Genomic DNA, 26,925 nt, shown 5'->3' on the forward strand with positions numbered 1-26,925 from the left:
GATGCCCCCGTAGCATGGCTTGATGAGCCATGCTAGGTCCATGCCCAGGATCCGAACTGGCAACCCCTGGGCTGCTGAAGTGGCGTGCATGAACTTAACCACTCAGCCATGGTGCTGACCTCCTTCCCAACCTTTTAAAAGAATTTTGCTATGGAAATTTTGCACAAATGTGAAGAAAGTCATTTATGAACCCTTTATACCCATCACCTAGTTTCAACAGATATCCACATAGGGCCAATCTTTTTATGCCTCCACCCACTTCCTTTCCCCACTCTCCAATTATTTTGAAGCAAATACTAGGTAGCATATGCTTTATTTATAAGTATCAGTTAGTATCTCCAAAGGATATGAAGTCTTCCCTTTCTTTTTTAACTTAACCAGAACACCATTAGCACACCTAAAAATATATAGAAGTTTTCTTTATGTTATCAAAAATCTAGTTAGTATTCACATTTCCTGGGCTTTTTTTTGAATTAGTATCTAAATATGATTCACAAACTGTATTTTTTTCTATAAAATTTCCCCTCTTTCTTTTTTGCCTACCCCCTTTCTTTTAATGGTGTTAATGTTTTGGCTTACTTCAGGCAAACAATCCAGAAAGCCATTAAAAACACAGAGAGAGGGGCCCTCCTGAGCACCCATTACCTGGCTGAGGCTGAGGCCGTCTGTGACCGCGTTGCCATCATGGTGTCGGGAAGACTCAGGTAAGTGTCTTTCCAGAGCCTGCACTTGGCCCCCAAAATGAGATTCCCTATTAAAAGGGAAAAATCGCTATGAGCACCTGGAATTCTTCGTTTCAGCTCCCTTAGTGACGTCCTTTCCCTTACATTTGAAATTTAAGAACAACATAACAAAATTTAAGGAGTAATATTTTTTCCCAACATGTTTTCCTTCTTGCCCATAGATGCGTCGGATCCATCCAACACCTGAAAAGCAAATTTGGCAAGGATTACATTCTAGAACTAAAACTAAAGGAAAGTTCTCAAGTGACTTTGGTGCACGTTGAGATTCTGAAGCTTTTCCCACAGGCTGTGCAGAAGGAAAGGTGAAAGGAACTTTTGGTTATGAAGACTTCTGTTGGCTTTACCCTCAGGGTTCCTTTTCTGCTCTGTGAGAACTTCAGGGTTATTTGACTTTATAATCAAGTTAGGGACTTCAAAAACTGATTTGCTGAGTCTTTTAGATTATAAGAGATTTGGGAGCTACCCGGGAAGCTGTGGCCCCCCAGGGAGGCTTGGGGACACCCTATGTTCATTCTGTGTTCAACGAGAACACAGTTGGCATAAACTGAGCATAACTGTAACTATGCTGGATCACTTCTAGAGCTGTCTCCAACAGCTGGCAACCAAAGCCATTCTAAGATTTGTCCACTGATAAATTACTTATTTCATACGTAAGCCATACATTAAAAAAAATTGCATTACTTTTATTTTAAAAAGAAAATTGCTGATAATATCAATATTTATTTTGATGGTCATTTTTTCCCCCTTAAAACTCAAGGTCAAATATGACATTTTCCCGTTCCCAGATTTTCCTCCTTCGTGCTCTATAAACTGCCCGTGGCGGATGCTCACCCTCTGTCTCAGGCTTTTCACAAATTAGAGGCAGGTAAGAATGACCGTTTTTTAAACAAAGCTTTTGAAGAATCAGTTCAGACTTGGATAATAATATAATGGGAGATAATTGTGTGGTTTGAAAATAGGCCCAGTAGGGGATGATTTTAAGAATTTTAATGGTAGATAATGGGGGGATTTAACCCCAACTTCGGAGAGTCCAACTCTAATGAAGTGGTTAATCTCCAGCGCAGAGACCATAGCTGCAGGAAAACACACAATCGTGCTTGACTGGTTCTACTGTGAATTCAGGACATTAACCTCAGAAAGCCCCTTAGTCCAACCTGCTTTGCTCACATGCGCACAATCCATTCACACCAAATGTCCTAACTTCTTTCCTCACTCCTCCTCTTACATGGCCTTCTCCTTCCTGCTTTTCTCCCTCAGTTGATTCCCTTGCTTTATGTTTCACTGACAAAATAAAGGCAGCAGAAATCCTCCCTGCACCTGTGCTGTGTTCTGCCTTCCTGTTAACGATGATGAACTGTCTGTGTCTCTAGCTAAGTGTGTCCCCTGCATTGTGCATAACTCCTCTGGCCGCTTGAAATTGTCCATTCCCTCTCTTTGTCATCTTTTTCCCACTTTTAACTGGGTCATTCTCAACAGCAGGCCATCTTGTGTAGTTTCTCAACACAACATGGTAGTGAAGAGCTCAAACTAGCACAGGCTCTGTGGGATCCCATCCCAGCACGGCTGCTGACATGCTAGGAGACATTGAGTAAAGCTAGGCAATCCCTGCACGTCTAGATGGCTCACCTCTAAAATGAGGGATAACATCAGCGCCTACATGGCAGGGTGCTTAGGACGATTAAATGAGTTCATTTGTGAAGAGCCTAGAACAGTGCTGGCTCATTATATAAATAATGGATATAATTATAATATAATATAAATATAAATATAAATATAAATATAATTCTCTGGTTCACTCCTCCTCCTCCAGACACTCTGACTTCCTAGCTCTTCCTAAATGTTGCAGACATGCATACTCCACCTCAGGACTCTGCACTTGCTAATCCTTCCTGGAATTCTACTTCCTAAATAGCTGGTCAGCTTCCTCACTTCTTTCGGGTTTCTGCTCAATTATTGCTTTATTGCTGTGGTCCTCCCTGACTATCCGGTGCAAAAGAGTGCCAGCACTTCCTGTTTCCTTTACCTGATTTATTGTTTTTCCATAATAGCTATCAATATTTACTTTATTATATATTTAAGTGCTTATTTGACGTCCATATTCCTCACACCAAATACACGGAGGCAGGGGTTTTGTTTCTGTCTGTTTTCTTTATTGCTCTATCTGTGGCACCTAAGGGTGGCTCATACATGGAAGACACTCAACGTATAAATGGTGAACTGTGGACTTGTGAACATGTGAGTCTGGTGACTAGTGTCATGCAGAGTTCGTGTGGGGAAGCCCAGCAGACAGCTGGTCCAGGAGATGAACCGGCTGAAGCACACCCACACGGAAGGAGTGGGTCCTTTTAACGGGAATGGAATGGGATTGAAGTCTTCCTCACGTGTAAGAATACATGTATCAATCAATTACGCAGTCCCTCAGGGAACTTCCACATCTCCCCAGGATGCATATACTAAGTAAGAAAACACATATTATCAAAATGCAATATAAGAAAATTCTAATATCAAGATTAATTTAATATACACATATTAATTCTGTGACTTCTTTCACCAAACATTTGCTGATTCAGCTCTATATTCCTATATCAATGATTTGCATTTTTATTTTGTATGCTTTTGAAAAAATTCTTGGTAATAAATTATAAGACTCTACTACTAGTCTTTTTTTTTTTTCAGTGAAATATAACTTTAACCTGGAAGAATACAGCCTCTCTCAGTGCACACTGGAAAAGGTGGGTCAACCTTTGTGGTTTTGTTTCATCACTGAATTTCACCTGAAAGTAGCTGCATTTTTCTTGTGTATTTGGAAGACAATCCACAACTTGGTAATTCTTTTCCTTCTTCTTTGTCTCCTATTTAGGCCTTCCTGGAGCTGTCTAAGGAGCAGGAGCTGGGAAATTTTGCTGAAGAAGTTGATACAAGCATGAGATGGAAACTCCTCTCTCATTCAGAAGACCCTTAAAACCTCAAGCCTAACAAGTCTTTGTTGATGTCACATAAGCTTCTGTTGTATATAATAATTAGCAGTATGTATAATTTTAAAAATCAACAACATCAATATTAGGTATATCTTGTGTATTTAGTTAATGAATGGATAAATTTGGAAATTATTCCTCCCCTCAAATTTAGGGGTGATAGAAAATCTGTGATAAAGGCAATACAAAATATTACTTAAGATACCTGAAGAGCCAGGCACTGGGTGTTGTGGAAATAATACCACAAACTTGGAATTTTTTAAAGTATGACTTAGAAATAGGATATTTACTAAAAAGTTCCCTTGCTGAAATATGTGAGGGATGTATTTAACAGCCAGAAGCTGTGTGATTGTTGCATGCCAGTATGTGATACACTGGGTTTATGCGCTTGTTTTAATACATAAGCACAATCCAAGAGTGTTCCTCTGAAACCTGTTCAGAAATTGTTTTAAAATTCTCAGGGTTGGAGTCCCTTGAACTCGCAAATGAACAAACATGTACATTGGAAGAGCAGTTCAAATATACCCATTGAAAACAATGGGAGTCATAGCAGCATTGGTTCAGACTTTTACAATTTGAATACATTATATTGAGTTCTTATGATTATGGGGGGTGCTGATGGTTTTCTGTGTATTTACTGCTATTTTATGATCACCTCTCTCTTATATATGTGTAGGCACATGTGTGCATATATAAATACACGTGTGCATATCTTTTGTATTCCTCAATTAAAAAAAAATCTGTCAGCTTTACAGATTATTTTATTTTTTTCCTTAAACAATAGTCATTTTATTTTGAATATCACTGGAAAATTTTTTGAAGACCAAGCAGTATTCTTGCTGCTGTGTTTTTGGAGATGTGTTATATAACTTAAAAGAAAATTTTTTAGTCTCATTGAAGAAAATTGTATATTGGAGAAAAATATAGAAATTGAATAAAATGGTATAAAAGAATCACCACAATTTCTCCACACCAAAAAAAATCAACTATTTCCTTTTTTCCTTAGTGCATTTTTTACATAGTTGGAGTCATTATAGTACATATAATTTCCTAATTAAGTATATATGCATATTTGCTGATGTAACATTGAAATTGTTTTAATTTACTTTTTAACTTATGGTGAGATTGAAGCTTTATATTTGCATTTTATTTTGTGTTAATTATTTGTATTCTTTGTTCATTTATTCTTGTGCTTTAATCTTTCTCTTATCCATTTTACAGGCTTTTTATACAATTAAATATTGTATCTGTATATTTTACATATATCATAATTATATCTGGAGTATTATATTTCCAAACCTACAATGAATCACCTATAGTTTACTGTTTACTCAGGAGCCTTTAGTGTTCTATAAAAGTAAATCCATATTACAGTGAGAGTTGAATTTAAATTATTTCTAGACCTCAAGCAATAAATTCTCTTGTCTTGCTCAAATGTATAACGTCACAACATACATATAACCATTTCACCTAACAATATGATGAAATCTTTGCTTGTGTCCTTTCATAAATTATAAACTTTCTTAAGTGTTATAGAAATATGTTTACAAAGTACTGAATAATCAATATCAGATGTGGTATGAATATTTTAAAATATTAAACTGGACATAGTTTGCTAGAACCATAATAATATAGTTGCTTTTGAAGCTATTAACTTGGGTATTTATTAGGATTGTGTTTAAGAGCAAATAAATGGGTATGAAAAGAGATGGAGATGAGAATAAAACAAAGGAAAAGATTTTTTAAAAAGGAAGGCATATCTTGTGCTGATTTTGTTCTCTATTTTCCTAACATATCCCTTCCAGAGGAGGCTGACCACTGGACACTGTATCCCTAATTTCCTTCATTGATGGTTGGCTTCCGGTTGGGTTTGACCAATCCAATAGGAAATAGCAACAGGAGATGGGAGGGTGGCAGAAGAGTGAGGTTAGAGGATTTCCTCCCTTCCTCCCTCATTTTAGTTCCAGATCTCAAGCAGTAGACATATCCTTCCAGGGTTATAGCCTTTGCCCTGCTCCAGTTACACTCACTCACCTGCTTCTGCCACCCCCTAATAATATTGGCCCCAGAAGTGTGTCACTCTTTCCTAGTCCACACTCAGCCTCCAGCAATTCATCGTAATTACCATTTAAGTGTTTTTTTCCTACCAATTTGTGCCTCTAGTGGCTCCTGCTCCAGATCAGCTGATCTTGGCTGCAATTCTCTGTATTCGCTTGTATAAAAGAATGAGATATATTTTGGTCTCTGCCCTTGGTTCCTCCTAATATTTGGCCTTTGAGCCTGTTTCCTGACACAGAGCTCCTAAAACTCTTGGGATTTCTTGGGTGATAGGAGCATTTTCTGTTCTAATGAGATGACTCTGGTGGGCTCCTGGATCACAGCTGGTCACCAGAAAGACCAAGCCATCATTAGAAGCTTGGTACTTTCAGCCTCACCTCCCATTCTCTGGAGATGAGAGAAGGGTTGGAAATGGAATTAATAACTGATTACACCTGATGAAGCATCCATAAAAATCCCCAAAATACTAGAGAGCTTCCGGATTGGCAAACACATCCATGTTCCAGGAGGGTGGTGCATCCCAATCCCACAGGGACCAAAGCTCCTGTGCTCAGGACCCTTCCAGGGCTCACCCTATGTATCTCTTCATCTGGCTATTCATCCGAATCCTTTCATATCCTTTATCATATAATAAACCAGTTAACATAAGTAAATGTTATCCTGAGTTCTGTGAGATGTCCTAGCAAATTGTTGAGCCCAAGGAGGGAGTCATGGGAACCCCGATTTACAGCCAGTTGGTCAGAAGTACAGGTGACAACCTGGGACTTGTGATTGCTGTCTAAAGTGGGAGCAGTTTTGTGGGACTGAGTCCTTAACTTGTGGAATCTGACACTAACTCCAGATAGATAGTGTCAGAACTATGTTGAATTGTAGGACACCCAGCTGGTGTTGGAGAATTGGTCAGTATGGGGAAAAACCCCACACATTTAGTGGCCAAAAATGAAATGTGAGAGCAAAGGAAAACATAATGTGTTTTTCCTAGACATGTAGTGTCAGTGAAGTGGGATTTGCCTGAACGGCTCAGGCTCATGGAAACATGGTTTGGGAAGAAAGAAGGGAAAGGCAGAGGATGAGGAGCCTTTGCTGCCTGGATGGCTTGTTAGTCACCCATGGGGTAAACTGCAGCTGTGCTTTTATCAGTTGCGAAAGGTAAAGGGTACCAGTGGAATTAGAGATGAGAGAAGACCCAACTCCTGCGGAGCTGACTAATTGGATACGCAAGAAAACACGAAATACTAAGAAACATGCTAAACATACAGTCCCTTCGTTATTGTTATCTGTAATGACAGAATGAGGTAAAGTGCTGAGTGCACACTTGATGCCGGACCAAGCTCAGATTTGAGTCAGTCTGAGATTTGGCCATGAAACTCAAAGCTGCCCACAAAGGGAAAAATCATGCCAAGAAAGTATCTTGAAGGCCTCTGGTCACCAAAAATGTAGTCAGTGTGGTGGCAGATAAACCAAGAAACTACTGAAACCAGGGGATACAGTGTGCGGGAGTTGCCTCATTTTGTGGATGGGTATCATGAGCTTCCTGAGGAACCTTTACTAAAATGGAATGTGAGAGTAACTAATTTGGGGCTATGTCTTTCGTTTCGAATGTTATAGACGGAAGAGCGTGTTTGGGTCAATACAGGGCCCACAGTTCACTATTGACCAATTACAGATGGCTATAAGTGATCCAGACATGCAGAAGATTGTTCCTGAGGGAAGGTCAGCCTGGTGGACTGGATAAAAGCCACTATAAAGTGTGTTTATCCTGAGATGGGGGACTGCCCAATTCCCCCTGTAAATGCCTAGCAGAACACTTCAGATGAAGCAGCTGATCTGCTTCATGTGCAAGCCATGTGGGATTGGCTTTACCAGGACTGGGATATTCACCCGCTGAATATGCCCATTACCAGTTTACAGTAAATGCTGTGATCAAGGGGACCCCTTTTAGAAGGGCGCCCCATGTGATGTTGCTCTTGCAAAATCAAACAACAGTCAGAAGTTTTATCAGTTTGCTGTCTCAGCTTCCCTCCATGGATCTTACTGATACCAAGGTGTCTGACTGCGTGCCCAGCTGTGCAAGCAGTGTGGGATAGGTAGCAGAGAGACCGAAGAAAAGACCCGGAGACAGTGTATGAGACATAAAGGTTTATTGGGACCTCAATAGAGGGAGTGTCCAGGAGTGGCCGACTGGACAGAGTTGTGCACCTGCACTCACTACCGTGAATACAGAGGGGGTTGCTTATAATGGCAGGGGAACAAAGCCTGCATGCTTGCCAAAAGGGACCGTCCTTCCAGGACCAGCATTCCAAGACCAGTAGCTCATGTAGAAGGGCTCTGCGTTCCTCCAAGATGTGATGTTCTTCCTGGATTGTTACAATACCAGATGGTTGGTGGCACACCCAGAAGGGGGCCAGAAGGACACATGGTTGCTATAGGGCATGTAGGCTACTGCTGGGCAAGCACGACCCTACACGAGGTCACCAAAGTAATTAAAAAAGACAATGGGAGAGACAGAAAGGAGAGTCAAGGGACTGGTCTCAGCAAGGTAGAAATCTTTAGATGGGGTGACATTGTAATTTATAATAAGACGTATACATATATATGTGGTCTTCATCCTCATGTCTGGCACAGAGCTCCTAAAACCCTTGGAATTTTGTAAGAGATATGAGATCAACAAAGGTGTCTCCTATTAAGTTAATGACATGCCTTTTGGACCCATCTAAGGAAAGGAGCTAGTTGCCAGGAGAACTAAACATGTCATTAGAGAGTTGGAACTATCCAGGGAGGGGAAAGGTCCTGGAGGTTGAATGGATCACCAATGGCCAATGATTTAATCAATCATGCCTATGTAATAAAGCCTCCATAAAAACCAAAAAAGGACAGGGTTTAGAGAGCTTCTGGGTTGGAGAACACGTGGAGATGCAAGGAGAGTAGTGTATTCAGAGAGAGCATGAAGCTCCATGCCCCTTTCCCCATACCTTGCCCTATGCATCTCTTCCACAGCATTCCTGAGTTATATCCTTTTATAATAAACCAGTAATCTAGTAAGTAAAACGTTTCTCTGAGTTCTGTGAGCCACTCTAGCAAATTAATCAAACCTGAGGAAAGGGTTGCAGGATGTCTGATTTATAGCCAATCGGTAGGAAGTACAGGTAACAACATGGGCTTGCCATTGGCATTTGAACTGTGGGTTGTGGGCAGCCAATCTTGTGGGACTGAGCCCTCCACCTGTGGGACCTGATACTATCTCTGGGTAGACGGTGTCAGAATTGAGTTGAATTGTAGGGCATCCAGCTGGTGTCTGAGAAATTTCTTATGGGTGTGGGGAACGTTCCTATTGGAATTGATACAAGAAACTATTTAGATGGTTATTGAGAAATGAGATGGATGTGGCAGACATTAATGGTGTTGAAACAATAGTGTTGATGCAGCACTATTGAAGGTTGGGTGGACCAATGGGACTCCCTGCTGGTCCCCCAACATTAGAAGGCCCCAAACAAGTCCACTCTATTTACCCCAGTTTGGAGGAATTTGACAAAATTACAATGAGAAACCCCACTCAGAACCTCCTAGGGTTTGGTTAAGCAGATTAATCAAGGTAAATACTGAAGGAGAGGCCAGGGTCTTGTGGCTCAACCTGGCAGAGACCCAAGGCCATATGCACGTGTGTGGATAAAATGGCCAGATTGGGGTAGGAAGGGAGAGACTTTTCTGGGACTCCTTGACACAGGAGCCCAAAACACCGTGATTTGAAAACTGTTGGTGATGTTTTAATGGCGGCTAAATTTAGATCAGGCGGAAATGGAGATGCAGAGGTTAACAGGATTGAGGTGAAAGTTTAGATGAAAATTGGGATTTTTGAACAAACTTTATATGAGGAAATCGAGTCTCCTGTACCTGAATTTATTATTAGGATAGACATTATGTCGGCCCAGAGATTGCTTCCCCTACCTAGTATTGAGAAGAGAGGCATGAAAGTCCTCCTTCAGGCCAGTCTTAATTGGACACGCTAAATGGAAACCACTAGTTCTGCCTGAACCCACGCAGGTGGTTAACTTAAAACAATATGGAATACCTGGTGGGCAAAAAGAGATCACCACTTTAATGACATGTTAGAAGCTGGAGCGCTGGCACTGATGAATTCTCTGTACAATAGTCCTGTGTGGCCTGTGTAAAAGGCTTGCAGCTCGTGGGGACTAACAGTAGACTATTGAGGCTTAATAAAATGGTGCTGCTCATAGCCTCAGCAGTTCTGACCATGGTTTGGACTATACAAAAAAAACATAACAGTCTAAAGGAGACTGGCACTCAGTGACTGTTTTCTCAAATGCTTTCTTCTCTGTCTCAGTCTTGGAGAGGAGCCAACCGCAGTTCACTTTCACATGGGAAGGATCCTGACTGACATTTACTGTGTTGCCATGGGGCTATCACAACTCTCCAGCTTACTGTCAGAATTTGATCAGAAGGGATGTGGACTTGGTCCCCAGTGTAATAGTACACCGCATTGATGACGCATGATAATGTTGGGAACTGAAGAGCAGGCTAGGACTGATTTGAAGGCAATAACTCACACAACCAACTGAGGCTCGTTAACAAATTCAGCAAAGGTCCAAGGACCTACCCTAATGGTAAAATTCTTAGGAATAACCTAGGCAGGAGCTACCTGGAATACTCCACAAGTGGCCAAAATTAAACTGCTTTCGTTACCCACCGCTAGGACTAACCAGGAAGCCCAGTGTTTGGTTAGTTTATTTGGGTTTGGGGGGAAAAGCTTATCCACATCTGGGAATATTGCCAGCCCCTATACTTATGACTATCCAAAGGAAAGCTGTATTTGAGTGATCCCAACAGAAGCATGCCAAGACTGAATTATAAAAAGCCTTTATTGACACCTTTATTGATATACCAAAGATTTTAGTCAATGATAAGTGGTTTTTGAAAATACATTAACATCACTTCAGAGGTGTCAACACAAATAATCAATAATCAATCTATAAATCAAAATTGGGGTGAGTTTATTATATGATCCAATCTGCGGGCTACACGGCCCAGGAGAATGACCTTCACCAGGGAAGGCAGCACTCTGGTAAGTGCACAGCATGGTTAGAAACGATTTTGGAACAAGGAACATACATCAAATATGACAAGAATATCTCTTTTTACTACATTCACGAGATGTTTTGCCAGCACAGCAGGTCAGTGGTCACAAGATATACACAGCAGGTCAGCGTGACTCTTAGTTTCTGGGAAGAAATGCCTATCTTTAAACAAATGCTGATCTGGGAGGGAGGCAACATCCCTATCTTTAAAGGCGGCATTCTTTGCTTTAGGATATTGTAAATATTTAAAACAGATGTGCAAGGCATGCTTGACAGGCCACATCAGGCCATTCTGGAAAAACAAGATCAAGGCAAATTAGTTTTAAACCAAATGGCTTCCTCTTATACCTCAATATATTAACTTTCCTCATTGCTTTGCATTTATTCATCAAAGGCAAACTTCACAAGTTTTTCTGTAGTTTTAAGGAGTCCTGCCGACCCCAGCAGGGCTTTCAACATGCTTTGAGAGCTCCTAACATGTCTATGGTAAACATCTTCCGTTCTCCTCACAGCTATTTCCAGACTGCTAACACTGTCCTCAGCTGCCAAGCACATCTGTTGGTCTGTTCTTAGAGTCTGCTTCCCACTTTACAGAAAAATATCTTAACCCTCAGGGGTGAAATCTTTCCTTCATCTTGTCATATTTAAAAATTCTTTCGGTTCTCACTTTCACCTCCTTTTTTTCCTGTGACAAAGGAACTCTCTCTTTTCCTTTTCAAGTCTGTCCTCTCATCTTGGTTCTGATCCAATCCCTTCTTATCCCCACTCTCCTTCCAAAAAGCAATGTTCCATCTGTTACTTTATTTTTCCTGTTTTTTCAGCGTTTTCCTTTTTCCTTCCCTTCTAAATACCATCTTTTAAAAACCCTACCTTTGACCAAAACAACTCATTTTGGCTAGCATCCAACCAATGACCTTTCTTTTATAACCAGCCTTCTAGAAAAAATAAATGATGCTTTTCTTTTTGCTTCCCCATCTCATATCCAACATTATACATTTAAAACTCAAAGTATATGTATTGAGCAACTTTCATGTCCCAGGCTCTGTGATGTGCACAGTGATAAAGATTCTGCAGGACCCTTCAGATGTGTACAATCTATGGTGGAAGTGAGATGAGCATGATTAGTTTAAAATATGGAGGAGTACATACTGCAACGACAGTAACCACGGTGTGCTAGGGAGCACCTGGAAGAGGCATCTAACCCAGATGGGAAGAGGGCCAGGAAGGCTCCTGTGAGAGGAGAGGTAAGGCCTGAGACCTGAAAGACAGTGAGAATTAGGCAGATATACGTAGCCAATATGAGAAGGCCCGTTTGAGAGAAGGGGTAAACAGGTTCTGGTACCAATTCCAATGGGGGGAGGGGGCCAGTTCGCTACACCACCAAGAAATGCTCAGGATACCAGCCGAGTGTCCTAATTCAACTCAGTTCTCAAACTATCTACCCAGAGATAGCATCAGATTCCACAGGTTAAGGATTTAGTCCTACAAGACTGCTCCCTCCTTCAGACTCTAGTCTCAAGTCCAGGTTGTTACCTGTACTTCTGACCAACCAGCTATAAATCAGATGTTCCCACAACCCCCTCCTCGGATCGATTAACTTGCTAAAGTGGTTCACAGAACTCAGAGAAACATTTCACTTACCAGATTACCAATTTATTAAAAAAGGATATAATTCAGGAATAGCCAGATGAAAGAGATGCATGGGGCAAGGCATGGGGAAAGGATGCAGAGCTTCCATGCCCTTTGTAGTTGAGTTACTCTACCCAGATCTCCCCATGTTCCCCAACCCAGAAGCTCTCCAAAACCTGTGTTTTGAGTTTTTACAGAGGCTTCGTTACATAGTCATGATTGATTAAGTCACTGACCATTGGCAACTGATTCAACCTTCATCCCCTCTCTCCTGTGCTAACCCTCTAATCACATGGTTTCTTTCCCTGGCAACCACCCTCTATCCTTAGGTTAACTAAGGATTTTCCAAATGTCGCTTCATTAACATAACAAAGGCCACCATTATTGCTTTTATCACAGGAAATTCCAAATGTTTTAGGAACTCTATGCCAGGAGCTAGGTTGAAGACCAAATATATATTTCTTATTATAAGTTATAATATCACAAGGGATTGATTCCAGAAGAGCCAATAGAGGTGAATGAGAATGCTTTACATTCATTTAAAAAAACAATGATCATGTCTAAATATGACTGGAGTTAGAGGAAGGGTTAAGGCAAGGGAAGACTGGAGAGAAGCAGGGACCAGATAATAAAAAGTCTTGTGCTTTTGCTACAAAACCAGGACACTGTGAAGGTAGCAAAGGGAGTGACATAATAAAAATTGTGTGCCAGAAAGATTGTTTATATGTGGTGTGAAAATGGATTGCTTTCCACTTTCAAGATGGTACGTGGACAAAAGTAGAGGCAAAGATGATATCGGCTCAACACAAGGTTGACATATGGAAGCCATATTGTAGAAAAGAAACCATATTGTAACTTTGAGTGAGCTCTAATTAACTAACTCGGCTGGATATGCATGCTCCAGGAGACATACATACTCTGTAGATTTTATGGCCCTTGCTTGGGTAGGTACCTCCCAGCTGTGATAAGACAATAACTTTGTTCTTTTGAGTTCCGTAGGAATGTGGTGACCCTTGAAGAGAGATTCTGTGTTGATATCTGGGACAACTGAAAGATCTGGCAACTACTGGTCTCTAACACCAGAAGGTCAACATTCCTAACTGTCTCCCCCATAACCCACTGGCCCATATAGCTGCTTCAAGACTCTGTGATCCCCTTAAGATGGTTTTTAGGATGCTAGTCCACCATCTTCCAATTTGCTAGCTCATCACTTAATAAAATGCCCTTTCTTTGCCACCATCTTGCCTCCTGATGGATTGGCTTTTGTCTTTTGGTGAGCAGATCATGCCCTTTGCGTAGTAACAGAAATTGGCAATGACGATGGGATCTATAAGTCTGCCTGCAGCCAGCCAACTTTGGGGGAAATTCTTGGGAAAGTCCCTAGCAGCTGCTGAGGCTCTCTTTGCCTTGGGTGTGGGTCCTGTTGGTTTCCCTCCACTGCCAGCTGTCTCCAATGCTTCCTATAGTGGAAAGAGAAATGGCTACTTCTAGAAGGTCAACAGGCTCATGGCTGGAGTAGGGTAAGTTGCCTCAGGTGTGCACCACTGAAAACTTTCTTTCCCTCCATCTGGGGTCCCCTTCTTTTGAGGGTGGTCATCTGGCTAATAAGGCACACTGCTGGAATGGGAAGAGTTATAGGACTTCACCTGGAATCTGGGAACCAGTTCACCGGTGTCTGGTGTTTCTGTGTCTGTGTTTGTAAACAGCTCCAGGATCAGATGTCTTTTGGGTGAATGACCTTGTTAAAACGTGCCCATGCCTAAAATTGTTGAATATCTCATAGGAATTGTGGGTTAGAGGTCCTGCTGTGGAGATTTTTTGCTTGGTTAAAGTTCTAAGCAAGGACTGAGGGTTTAAGGGAGACAACATAAATGGGTTACAGCCACTGGGGCACGCAAAAGGATAATGTTAGAGTCCCAAGCTCCAGGGTACGGTCCCAGAGTACCAGAGTCTTGGATTTCAAAGTCTGTTCACATTTGTCTGTGTCTCACTGTTTTATTTATTAAAATTGGCTGTTTGGGGACTTAGTTCCTTGGTGACCTAGTTCCTTGGTGACTATAACAAACTCTCTTTAGAAACTACCTTGCTTGTTGCAGCCACCTTGGAAAAAGCCTCCTAAAATGAGGATAACTATAAACAGCTGGAAAGATAAACTAGGATAATTTAAAATTAAAGTGGACAGAGGCCGGCCCCATGGCATAGTGCTTGGGTTCAGTGTGCTGTGTCAGGGGCCCTGGTTCATGAATTTGGATCCCAGGCGCAGACCATGCTGTGGTGGCAAACCACATACAAAATAGAAGAAGATTGCCACAGATGTTAGCTCAGGGCAAATCTTTCTCAGCAAAAAAAAAATTAAAATAAAATTACGGTGGCCATTTTGGGCTCTTTTTGAGCCTCCAAATGAAGGAAAAAGGAAAAAATCTTTCATCTTGAAAGAGTCAAGGGCTCCACCTTTTGACAGGAGGTTTTCAGAAGCTGTCGATGTTTACAGAGAACAGCAGAATCTTGCCAAACTTGTTTTGTGTCCTGAGGGCTTGGTTTGATAATCCTCAGGTTAGGAGGGTCCCAAAACTACAGTGGGACAAAAACGCGGTTGTTCTCCATTTTGTGGTCAGAGATGGTTTGACAGAAATGCAGGTTACACTCCCATTTGCCACGAGGGGTCCTACTATACTGCCGTCAGCCGCGGGGTAATTAATTTGGCCATTAGAAGGAATGTTCCATTAGATAAGATCATTTAAAACTGCACTTAGAAAAACTGAAGGTTTTGTTACAAAAAGCTAATAAAAAATTGTCATAAAAGGTACGTAAGAGAAACGTCTATTAGGTCATGGTTTTACGGACATCCCGTAATCTATGTTCAAAGGAGGGCCCAAAATGAGCCCCTCATAAAGTCAATGAGACTCAGAGATTTTCTGGGGAACTGCTGTTTAATATAGCCTGGTACAGTTATTGTTTGTCCCAACTGAAACTCGACAAGATATTTGAAAGGATTTAGCAACTCATGATAAGAAATTCAGCCAAATGGGAAGCTGATATTCAGAGCTTGATAAGAATTTATTAGGCCTTCTTCCCTAAGTTAAAATAAAACTAAGACTCCAGAGGGAAAGAAACAAATTAGGAATGGTGTAGTTGGACAGGTAGACCAACCTGTAACGTCATTTGAGTTACAATCCAATTTCTGAGGAATCAAGAGCAACTGTCCCTAAAAAAATACCCTTGGGAGACTGGAAGTGCAGCTGTAGAGGCAGTTCAGATTTCACCCTTTACTTTTACCTCAAAGAGCTTGCAAACCCTCTGGGGAATATCTAGCCCATCACTAATTCCTAGGACCGAAGGGGAAAAAAGGAAAAAGGAAAGAAAACGGCCATAGGAGCACCCTTGCCAAAAATCTAGCATCTTGAGTGTCTTCTCCACAAATATTAGTAAAAAAAGAGGCTTAAAACAAAATTTAGATTCATTACTAGGGAGCCTTGTATTACTGTACTTGATTGTGGCAATAATTTTAAAACAATAGCTGTAGAGTCTCTGTGTATGTGTGTCTATATAGTTATATATGTGTGATAACTTACTTCCCGATGGTATAATTTCTAAAGAGCTCTACTCAATTGGGTTAAAGTAAGCACTTATACAAATGTAATGGAAACTAACAAAAGTGCCTTTCAAGTTAACATAATATAAAACAATCTTTGGCAAGTGAAAGCTTATTTAAAATTGTTTGGCACATACATGACACCACCCATCAGGCCATGCTGAGGTGGCGTCCCACATAGCACAACCAGAGGCACTCACAACTAGAATATACAACTATGTGCTGGGGGGTTTTGGGGAGAAGAGGAAGAAGAAGAAGAAAAATACTGAAATATTATTGCTAAACATGTCTAAGATTATCTAATTCTGGCTTCTTATTACAGAGAAACTAAAAAATGTTTTGGTCTATTAGTAAACATGTCTTGTATTTTATTAAATGATTGTACTATGAAGTAGCATGTTTCTATAAATTATGAAAAGTGTTTAGAATGCTAATATAAAAGACAATTCATAAGTGCTAATTTTTTAGTTTTCACTAAGGTCTATAAGGGTCAAAAATTCTACTAAAAATTAAGAATGAAAACATATTTGTATTCAAAGAAAAGAAGATGTATGCTTTCAGTAAAGAAGGTATAAAGAATGGAAATATTTTTGTTTGTTTTCTTAAGAAAGATAAATTTATCCCAAAGTAGTAGGTGGGAAAAAAAAAGAGAAGCCATGGGTCAAATTCTGAATGTAAAAAGAAAGATATAGGTTTGTGGAAGAAGAACCCTAAAAAAGAGTTTTATGCATGGTCAAGTTGACTAAGATTGAAGTAAATCTAAGTAAGCAAATGAGTTTTAATATAAAATGTAAGCTATCACAAAAATTAAAATTTGGTTTTCTTTCTCTTAAAAGGGATAATTTTCTTAAACTTTTAGTTTGCTCTTGATAGAAGTTATAAAACATTTCTCTTTATTTTTGAGTAAGTTTACCCAAAAGACAGAAAATCTATGCTTTGTTAAGATAATTTCCTATGTTCAAAAAGATGAGATCTCTCTATTAAGGTTTTTGACTCTTTCTTTTTTTTTTAAAGATTGGCACCTGAGCTAACAACCATTGCCGATCTTTGTTTTCTTCTTCTTCTTCTCCCCACAGCCCCCCAGTACATAGTTGTATATTCTAGTTGTGAGTGTCTGGATGTGCTATGTGGGATGCCACCTCAGCATGGCCTGATGAGTGGTGCCATGTCCATTCCAAGGATCCAAACTGATGAAACTCCAGGCCACTGAAGCAGCGTGCACAAACTTAACCACTCGGCCACACGGCTGGCCCCTTGATGACTGTTTCTATTGTTACTTTTTTGAATGGATAACTGAACATCATTTTGCAGTAAGCATTGTTTCCTATTTGACCAAGTGTTTTAAAACCTTTTAATAATTTTTGACAAGCTTCCCCCAAAATTCAAATCCTAAATGAAGTCTTTCTTTTGACCTGAAGGAAAAAATTTTTCTTTGAGAATTTCAGAGGACCCCTGGGACTGCTCAAAGACATTTGTTCTCTCTCTTCCTATAAATAAGAAGATACTAAGCTAATTAGGCTTATTTGGTATGTTAAATTTCATGGGAAGCATTGTAAAATAAGTGATGATAAACCTTCTTAGGTTGTATTATATGGGTAAATGTTATTGATATAAATGTTTTAAAAATTATATAACATTCCTAAAATTCTAATCTGTCCTAGTTGAGAGCCATAATTCTAGTTATTACCTTAAAGTGTTGTATGTCACAGAAATAGTGAAATTTTTTTGTCAATTGCCATTTTTGAGTCTTTTGTCATTTTTAGATAGTTGTTATCTAACTCTGATGTTTTTATAGATGTATTTCATCTTCAGAGAGATTCAAGGAGAGGACTCTAACACTTACTCTAGAATACAGATTTCTGATAAACTTTCAGATCATAAAAGTGAACTGGGTAAGAAATTACAGAACTCTAATGAAGAAACTTATGGCCTCATAAAACTGCTAACAGAAGAATAAGATCAAGAATTGATTACACAGGACTGAATAAACTGATGAGGATGATTATAATTTTTATGACATGTCATTTGAGATATTGCTGATTTTTTGATGTTTTGTTTTTTCCAGATTTAAGGAAACCTTTTTCTCTTTCTCTTAAGCTAACTATGACTTATAGTAACATGGCAAAATTATGCCTTTTTAAGTGAAATTGAAGTATTTTTCTTTTCTCCCCCTACTTGATCCCTTCAGAATTTGAAACTCTTAGTGAGTAAGAATTGTTTTCATGGCAATGCAGTTATTTGTGTAAGTTTAATAAGAATCTATTCCCCTTATAAAAGGACACAATTGGAAACACTGGTTATATTACCAAAGCTTTGACTGGAATGTCATATTTGAGAGAAACATGCAGACTCAGACATGACAAGATAGCTTTTGAGGAACAAAGATTGACTTTATAAAATAAAGCCACATGAAAATATTGGTCTAATACCTTGCTTACAGAATTCCTAGCAACCTTACCAGGTGAGTGAAGAAGTTTACTTCTCTAACAGGTATAAGGAACCTCAGCATATTTTGGGGAAACTCAAGAGAAGAGAGGAATCCCCCAAATCTATATGTATAACAGGCAGATTCTGATGACAAGTCCTTGGCTTTGCTGGCCTCAAGAGGCCTTTAAAGTTCAACCTGAGCTTTCTTGTAGAAAGTTCCAGCAGAAGGTTGCAAGATTTGAAAGACTGTATATGATCAATTGCTATTCTTGGGGTACTTATGGAAATAATAGTATCAAGTTTATTGAAACCAGACTTATTTCATAAACCAATTAGTCTTAATTTGGCTATCTTTGGTGAAAATGAGGTGAACAGGGGCTGGCCTGGTGGTGTAGTTGTTAAGTTTGTGTGCTCCACTTCAGCACCTGGCATTCACGGGTTAGGGTCCCAGGAGTGGACCTAAGCACTATTCATCCAGCCATGCTGTGGTGGCATCCCACACAAAAAAAAATAGAGGAAGAATGCCACGGATATTAGCACAGCAACAATCTTCCTCAAGCAAAAAAGAGGAAGCTTGTCAACAGATGTTAGCTTAGGGCCAGTCTTTCTCACCAAAAAAAAAAAAGAGAGAGAGGGTGGTGAACTTAGAAAAATGATGTTGCCATAGAAACTGTGAGGTTTTTGTTTTCTATCTGTAAACTAGATTGAATCCTGAATTCTTCCAGTCTCCTGATATGTCTCACTACAAATATGCAAACCAATGTTTTCAATTTTTTGTTTCCATCATTTTCATTTGAATCATTGAGAACTGAAACTGTGCTTTTTCCAGAAGCCCTGCAAACTGAAGCTGGACAACTTGATATGAATTTAAGAGAGACTTATGTCTGTTGCTTTGTAAGCCACTCAGAAAGATACCTGAACATCTGATGACATCCTCAAAGACATTTAAAACTGCAAAATACTTTGACTCTGACACTTATAAATGTTTTTGACTGGCTGTCCCCTGTGCTCAGAGACTGGTTTATGATTTGCTTCAACTATTAAGATTGTTTCTCCTTTTGTTTCTCTAGAAATGCTTCCTATTAAATACCATTATTGCTTACACAATATAGGCTTAACTTTGGGAGGCCACCTGCATCACTGTCTTAGTAGGAGACTGGTTCAATGAGATGGAACAACCTATGCCCCTTACCAGCAGGAAGAAGCTAGAGCAGTCATCATCCTATATCCCTCAAGATGGAGGAATAAACAACAAAAGGGGGGAATTGATACAACACAAGGTTGACATAAGGGAAGCCATGTTATAGAAAAGAAACCATATTGGAACTTTGAATTCCCTCTGATTAACTAGATGAGTAGGATATGCACCCTCCAGGAGATATACATGCTCTGTAGATTTTATGGCCCCTGCTTGTGTAGGTACCTCCCAGCTGTGATAAGATGATAATTTTGTTCTTTTGAATTCCCTGGGAATGCGATGGCTCTCAGACAGAGATTCTGTCTATTCCTATATCCATGACAACTGAAAGATCTGGTATGGTGACTACTAGTCTGTAACACCAGAGGATTAACTTTCCTAACCCCTCCCCTATAACCCACTGGTCTATATAGCTGCTTCAAGATTCTGTGTCCCCTGTAAGATGGTTCTTTAGGATGCTAGTCCACCATCTTCCAATTTGCTAGCTCATTGCTTAATAAAATGCCCTTCTTCTGCCACCATCTTGCCTCTTGATGGATTGGCTTTTGTCTTGTGGTGAGCAGGTCATGTCGTTTGCATGGTAACCAAGACAATAGGTCTCAAATACCTAATAAACTTCCAGGAAAAAGTACATAGAAAGACTAGAAGGGAGGTAGTATTTGATTAACATATTAGCTGAAAATTTCCCAGAACTTAAAATAAAGACACAAGTTCTATGATTGCAAGTGACCACAAAATGCCCTGTAAGACAAAAAAGCCCAAAAAACAAAAAACAAAACCTACACCTAGGCACATTGTCATGAAGTCTTATACACCTGTGCTGAAAGGGAAATTCCTAAAATTTCCTAGAGAGAAAAAAAAAAATACCTCAAATTAATGAGAATCAAAGCTATGTAAGCATTCTTACCAGCAAAACTAAATGTGAGAAGGCAGCAACACGGTATTTTTAAAGTGAATAATTTAAGACATTTTCAGTCAGGGTCCAAACAAGAATATAAACGAAAATTCAGGATGACAGAATTACAGAAATACAGGTGGAGAAAATGGACAGATTTATCAGTCAAATAGTTTACAACATGGCCAAAAATTATATTCAAATATGTTTGACAAGTAATCTAAGAAATCAAGTAGTAGTGTAACCACAGGACCAGGAACAGAATTTCTCACCCCAAAATATGCCTCTTTGGCACACGAATTATTTTAGGCTGATTACTTTTAAGAAACAGCACACAGGGAAAAAGCTCTGAAGACCTAGGAGGAGTTACCCATTTGTAGGGAAAATTTACATTGATAAGATAAATTTCCATTTGTAAGGGTGACTTCCTCTCTGAGCCAGAGGACTAAATCTCTAGAAACTCAGAGAAGGAAACGACTTAAATCTACATAAAAACTTCACCCTTGTTTACTCTGCTGACCTCATCCTAACAACAGAAGGCTAAGGCTGTTTTTCTGGGCCTGTGAGCCACCCAGGAGTACGTGCAGAAGAGAGAGCCAATGAAAACTCATCCTGCTAGCACTTCTGCACACCAGCCTGCCCTCCCCAATCCCTTAACCTTACCCTATACCCTGGATCAGGAAGACAGAGTTGAGAGGCTGTCCTTCTGTCTCCTTACCACTTGAATGCACAAACAACAAACTCTTTTTTCCCCCTCAAAAACGATGTACACAGTATCAGCTTCTGTGTGCACAGGTGGAAAGAGAGCCTTCACTAGGTAACAACAGTAATTTTTATCAATCAGATTAGTAACTTTTAAAAAGATCTATGATTCCAGTTTTGGCACGGCTATGGAGAGTATAATTGCCAGCATTTACTGAGTCCTCACTCAATGCTGGATACTGTGCTAAATGTATGTATCCTTTCCTACCTATCCTACCCTTAAAATTCTAAATTTTTTTTAATCCTAAATGAACTCCATTGGATACGGTTGAAAAATAAAATTCAAGTGAGTAAATTTAAAGCACTAATTGTCTTTATTAAGCAATTCATGAATCGGGTAGCATCCCTTTTAGCAAGTGGAGAGATACTCCAAGGAGTTATACAAAATGTGAAGTTTATGGGAAGGAGGGCAGGGCAAGGAAGTTATTGGCAAAAGAAAAGAAAGGATTATTTTGGGCCAGGACATCTTTTCTCTGGAGGGAAGGGAAAGGCAAGGGTTTTATCATGCAGATTGACTTTTCTTCCTCTGGGAATGGGGGAATAGGGAGGGCTCACGCAGATTACCTCATTGGTACTGACCAGAAAATTCCAGACTGGTTGATTAAGATTACATGTTTGGGGAAAGTGAAACTGCAATTAGATTTGGTATGAAATTGATATCATGGGATTTAGCATAATACCATTTTGGGCCTGTGGGTTTCTGTTTAACAATCCTATCTTATCCTCTGTATCTTACAGATGAGGAAACTGAAGCTCCCGGGGTAAGTGACTTGTCCAGCATTGCACAGCAGAAAGTATAGCTAAGGTTCCAAAGTCAAATATGTTGAAGGACTTATCCTGCAAGGGGTGGGATGGAAGCAATGCACAGCAGGTCGTGGGCGGGAAGATAGATGAGGCTGATTTTTCACATTGCCAGAGTAACATCTGTTCAAATATGTTTGTCAACATGTAAGGGTGATCACTAGTAGAATGAAATACCAGAAAATACTCACCCAGAACTTTCCAGATGGGAGGAGGGGAGAAGGGCAAGGGGAACCTAAAAAAAGGAACAGAGAAAAACCATGATCAGTGTGGAAATGGAGAAATGGAAAACCACAGGAAAGCTTGATTTAGAGACTATAAAATCAGATGATTGGACAAAATGGATTGGTTATCCTAGGGACTTACATTCCCTCATGAAAAGTAAAAGATTTGCAGACTAAGTGAAAAGAAAAATAAAATTATACTGTTTCAAAAAGACATCCTGTAGGCAGATAATAGAGGTGGGCCAAAATGTACCTGAGAAATGGAACTGCAAATAGAAAGAATGGAGGGCAGGAATATATCATACAAGGATGTTTCAAGCCAAAAACAAGAAAAGGCATAAAAGGGGACCAAGTAGAATTAATTTCTTGTATTTTTAAGAAACAAAATAAAATTTGGAGAGTATCTGATAAAACCCAAATGCAGGCAGCATAGCTAGGTCTGAGGAATAATGAAAAGGACAGAAAAGTTCCTGGGAATGAACAGACATTCTTAGTCTCTCTCTTTATCAGGCTGCTGGCTGCTTTATTCTCGTCTCTCTGCAAGTCAGGTTTTTCTGCTTTTGACAGTGTTGAGGGCTGCACACAGGTCCCATGGTGCCCAGTATTCTGTACAAGTAGCCAGGATATAATCCAAGAGGAATGTTTTAGCCCAATGCAAAGTACATCACATGAAATCTGTAAGACTTCTGGGACAAGAGAATATTCCTGCAAAATATATGAAGCAAGAGGCAAGGAGAAAAGTGAGACTCATTGAATGAACAGAGACGGACACAAACAAGACTGGACAGCATTTGTTATTTTAGCTTATAGACCAGAGATTGTCCGGATTGTAACCAAGGTTCTGCTACTCAACAGCTATGTGAATTTGGGCAGGTTATTTAAATTCTCTGGCCCTCACTTTTCTCATTTATAAAATGGGGTTGATTATGATAGTGCTTGCTTCATGAGATTATTATGTGGATTAAATGTGTTAATAATGTTTAAGTGTGCTGTTTGGATGGGAAAAATCCCCTTTCTCCCTTTCTTGCGTTCTTACAGCTGGACTGATAATAAAACTGACACATGACCAGATGAACAGGAGAAAAACCCAGTTTAATATGTACATATTGGAGATCATACAGAAATGATGCTCGGAGAGTGAACAAGGCAGACAGTATCTATACATTTTTTACACAAAGAAACAATAAATTGTGAGGAATGACAGGACAAAGAAATTTAGATTTGAGATACATAATTAGTAAGGAATTTAAGCAGAGTTTAGGCTTGAGGCAGTAAATTGTCAAGGCTTGTTTATGTAGGCATCTCGGCCCTGAACTCCCCAGCTTTGGTGATAAGGATGCAGGCAGAGCATTTTTCACATGGGAGATTTATTTCCTGCTGTAAAGGGGAACAGAGACAGGAGGGCAGAATGCCCCTTTTGCTTCTCAAGTAACTTTAATTAAAAATAATCGGTATGCTCTTGTGGGGTATTTTGGGGTAGCCTGCCCTTGGCCCCAACAGTGCCTTGCATGTAGTAAGTGCCATCCGTGGTTGCTAAGCAAGCACCATGATGTTACGTAATCAATGCCATTCCACTTTTGAAATCCCAATAGGACCTTTTTTTTTTTTTAACTGGCAAGCTGATACCAACGTTTATTTCGAAGAGTGAAGACATATGACTTGGTCAAGGAAAATGTTGAAAAATAAGACTAACAAGGGTGGGCTTGCTCTGGGACGGTGTTACAGAGATTACAGGGTGGTCCATATGAAGAAGGAGGCCAACACGCTGAAGAAAAGAATAGAGTTCAGAAGCCACCTAGAGGACCAGAATCCACAAACTATCCTGGATACAAAGTTCTTCTAGGAAACAAGTTACTGAAAAAAGTTTCTAAATTATATTCTCTGTGTACAGAATGCTGGCAATGTTATTAAATGCGAGAATTTTTGTGCCTTCTACAGAAGACACAAGACATGCAGAAATAATCAGAAGTCTTTTTTTTTAGACAGTCTCTCGCATTAATGAGTTCAGTCTGTTTCTACTTTGCTTGCTGAACAATGTCTGGATCTCATATAATTATCAAAAGAGTAGCTATGATTGAATAAATGTTGAGGGAATGGGAAATAGTAAGGAAGATTTCATGCGATTATCATGGACAACGGGAGACAGATAAAAGTCCATTTGAGTTAAGAATTGCACGCATAGCACATTGTGTCCCCTTCGGTTGTGTATTCAGGAAGTAATGAGAGTGCAGAAGAACTTAACAGGCTTGCAGACTCTAAGCAAAAAGATAGTGACTCTTTTCTACTCTTCTCCTACAGCCAAAGACCAACTCTGTGAATTACAAGAAGTTTGGGAACTGCCTTGTCTTCGACTTATGTGAGATGCTCAAAAAAGATAGAATGGCAGCTCTTACCTGTTAAAAATGTTTCTTGTACTTCTCCGGAAAATAGGATGTACTGGCAATCACTGGTTTCTTACAGAGAAAGTAGTGTGTTTTCTGGGACTTGTTGCAGAAATAACGAGCCTGTAGGTCCTGGGAATGCAGGTAGTTTTATGACATTGCTTTAAGGATTCTTCTATCCTCCCCTCCAAGAAAGATGCTGCAGTTGGCGTGTATGCAATGCAACTGAGATGCAGGTGAAAATCCAGAGCTCATTTTGTTATCCTGAAAAAAATTACTTTGCTTCATTGCCATATTTCTAGATCCAGGTTTTAAGACCTACATTTCAGTTTTGAGTCACTTTCTGACCTGGTTTGTATGTTTATAGCTATCATTAAACAAAAACCTCAACTCTTCTATTTCCTTCTCTCTGCTCTGCCTCTTATACTTCTTTAAAAGATTATATTGTGGGTCAACTCTCCCATCAGTGCCTTGTATGAAAAAGCTCGTTAAGAAAGACTAGATTCGCTTGGTTTGAGATCTCCTAATGTTTTGATATGTCCAGCCAGCATCTGCAACTATGAACTCCCTGCTGAGGAACTGGCCAGGAGTCAAAGAAACGGAAAACTGTAAAGAAGTCACCATGTGATGTGAGCAGAGAGTTTTTGGCAGCCTGGCTGAAGTAAGACCATAATCCTTTTCGGAAATCAGTTTAAAACGGAACTATTCACAATAAACATGAAATTAAAAGCATGAAGTAGTGGTGTCCCAAAAGGAATGTGAATTCTCCTCCAGGACATGCAGAGACCCGTGGATGAACTGTTTCTAGATTCTTGCTCCAGCTTTCCTGAGAGTAAGTTAACCTCTAAAACTGTGGTTGTTTCGCATATGGGAGAATAACATACAACTTCAAACAGGGAATGCCAAACATTTGGATGGAAACTATTAAATGCAGTAAGTTATTAGTGAGTTGTTTGGCTTTTTCAAATCATCTGAGCATTTTATATTGTATAGCTAAATAACCGGTTGGAGAACTAAGATTTGTTTTTCATTTTTACCCTATGACTAAAGCATGTTTGGACAAATAGCATATATTATCAAATAAGGCTGTTGGATAAATTAAAGGAATGGAACTTTATGTTGCGTTTTTGCAAGTATGAGCTATTTCCCAAGTTATTAGAAGTAGTTATTCTTTTTTATTTGTTTTCAATTTTACTGCCAGAGGATTTGTAAGCACGGGGGTATACATGATTTTCTGAATTTTGAAATGTTTTAACTGGCTTGAGAATATTTTCATCAAGAAAACTTAGGGCGATATTTTTATTGAGCTTGTTTATCATACTAAATGTATAAGAATTTTGATCTAATTCGTTGTGCAATGTTATTTATTCTTTGAAAACTAGGAATTCTATCTGATGGGAAGTGACTCGCTTTTTATAGCCAAGTTATTATTTCTAGATCATAAAACTTCCTATTGGAGCAATTTAAGCTAGTTTGATATTTTGTGCTACTATGGTGCGCAGTATTTATTTTCCCTATTAGTGTGCGCAGTGGAAAATAAATCAGTCTTAACAGTCAGAAACAAATAACCACAATCATCATAACTAGATCATGTGAATTATTCTTTATTCAAAAATAATTTCCAGCACATGCCTTAATCCACAGAAAGAAAGAAGAATAAGCCATCAGGCAATAGATTTAACCCTTTCAGGTACCATCGTTTACCACGACATTGATTTCCTAATGGGAAATGCTGTAGGTTGGTTTCAGTTGGGGTCACCAGGCTGTCACAGCCTACTCTGGTACCATTATTAGCATTCACATAACTTCGGAATCCTTTTGTTCATCCCTGGACAATTTTTAAACATGAATTCATGCCCTCCTGTGTTCCATGAACCGGCACATCATAGAAGGAATCCCCAGCAACTATTTTGGTCCTAAAGTCCTTGCTCTAGACCTACGCTGGAATTTCTTTCTGTCTTGTTCTCAGTGCTCATGCTCTCAGGCTCTTTTTATGCTCCTTGAACTAGTTTTCTACTGTTGCTATAAAAAAATGACCACAAACTAAATGGCTTAAAATAAAACAGATTTATCGTCTTACAGTTTGGGAGGTAAGAAGTGTGGTGTGAGTCTCACTGGACCAAAATCAAAGTGTTGGCGGGGCCGCG

At 39.6% G+C, this 26,925-nt stretch overlaps 2 protein-coding genes and 1 long non-coding RNA gene across 8 annotated transcripts in view; 2 read left to right on the forward strand and 1 right to left on the reverse strand.

Moving 5' to 3' along the window:
- ABCA6 (ATP binding cassette subfamily A member 6) overlaps positions 1 to 5,471 on the forward strand; it is a 64,012-nt gene extending 58,541 nt beyond the window's left edge. For both annotated transcript variants that reach the window (XM_005597238.4, XM_023652146.2), the window contains exons 36-40: positions 585 to 704; positions 905 to 1,045; positions 1,529 to 1,608; positions 3,420 to 3,475; positions 3,604 to 5,471. In XM_005597238.4, coding sequence (XP_005597295.1) covers positions 585 to 704; positions 905 to 1,045; positions 1,529 to 1,608; positions 3,420 to 3,475; positions 3,604 to 3,705 — 499 coding nt within the window. In that variant the 3' untranslated portion in view covers positions 3,706 to 5,471. The remainder of the gene's footprint in view (positions 1 to 584; positions 705 to 904; positions 1,046 to 1,528; positions 1,609 to 3,419; positions 3,476 to 3,603) is intronic.
- On the reverse strand, positions 631 to 25,363 carry LOC106783075 (uncharacterized). Its single transcript, XR_002811372.2, has 3 exons — positions 24,791 to 25,363; positions 22,365 to 22,408; positions 631 to 751 (listed from the first exon to the last, which is right to left on the reverse strand). It is a non-coding gene; the product is annotated as an uncharacterized lncRNA (long non-coding RNA).
- ABCA9 (ATP binding cassette subfamily A member 9) overlaps positions 24,576 to 26,925 on the forward strand; it is a 65,222-nt gene continuing 62,872 nt past the window's right edge. For 2 of the 5 annotated variants that reach the window (XM_070226984.1, XM_070226987.1), the window contains exons 1-2: positions 24,576 to 25,014; positions 25,323 to 25,610. The gene's annotated coding sequence lies outside the window, so the exon portion shown is untranslated. Of the gene's footprint in view, positions 25,015 to 25,203; positions 25,712 to 26,925 lie in introns of those variants that run through there. The other 3 variants (XM_070226985.1, XM_001916991.5, XM_023652147.2) reach the window with 3 other exon arrangements.

The sequence above is a fragment of the Equus caballus genome, chromosome 11, assembly GCF_041296265.1.
Source record: "Equus caballus isolate H_3958 breed thoroughbred chromosome 11, TB-T2T, whole genome shotgun sequence".
Classification (NCBI taxonomy): domain Eukaryota; kingdom Metazoa; phylum Chordata; class Mammalia; order Perissodactyla; family Equidae; genus Equus; species Equus caballus.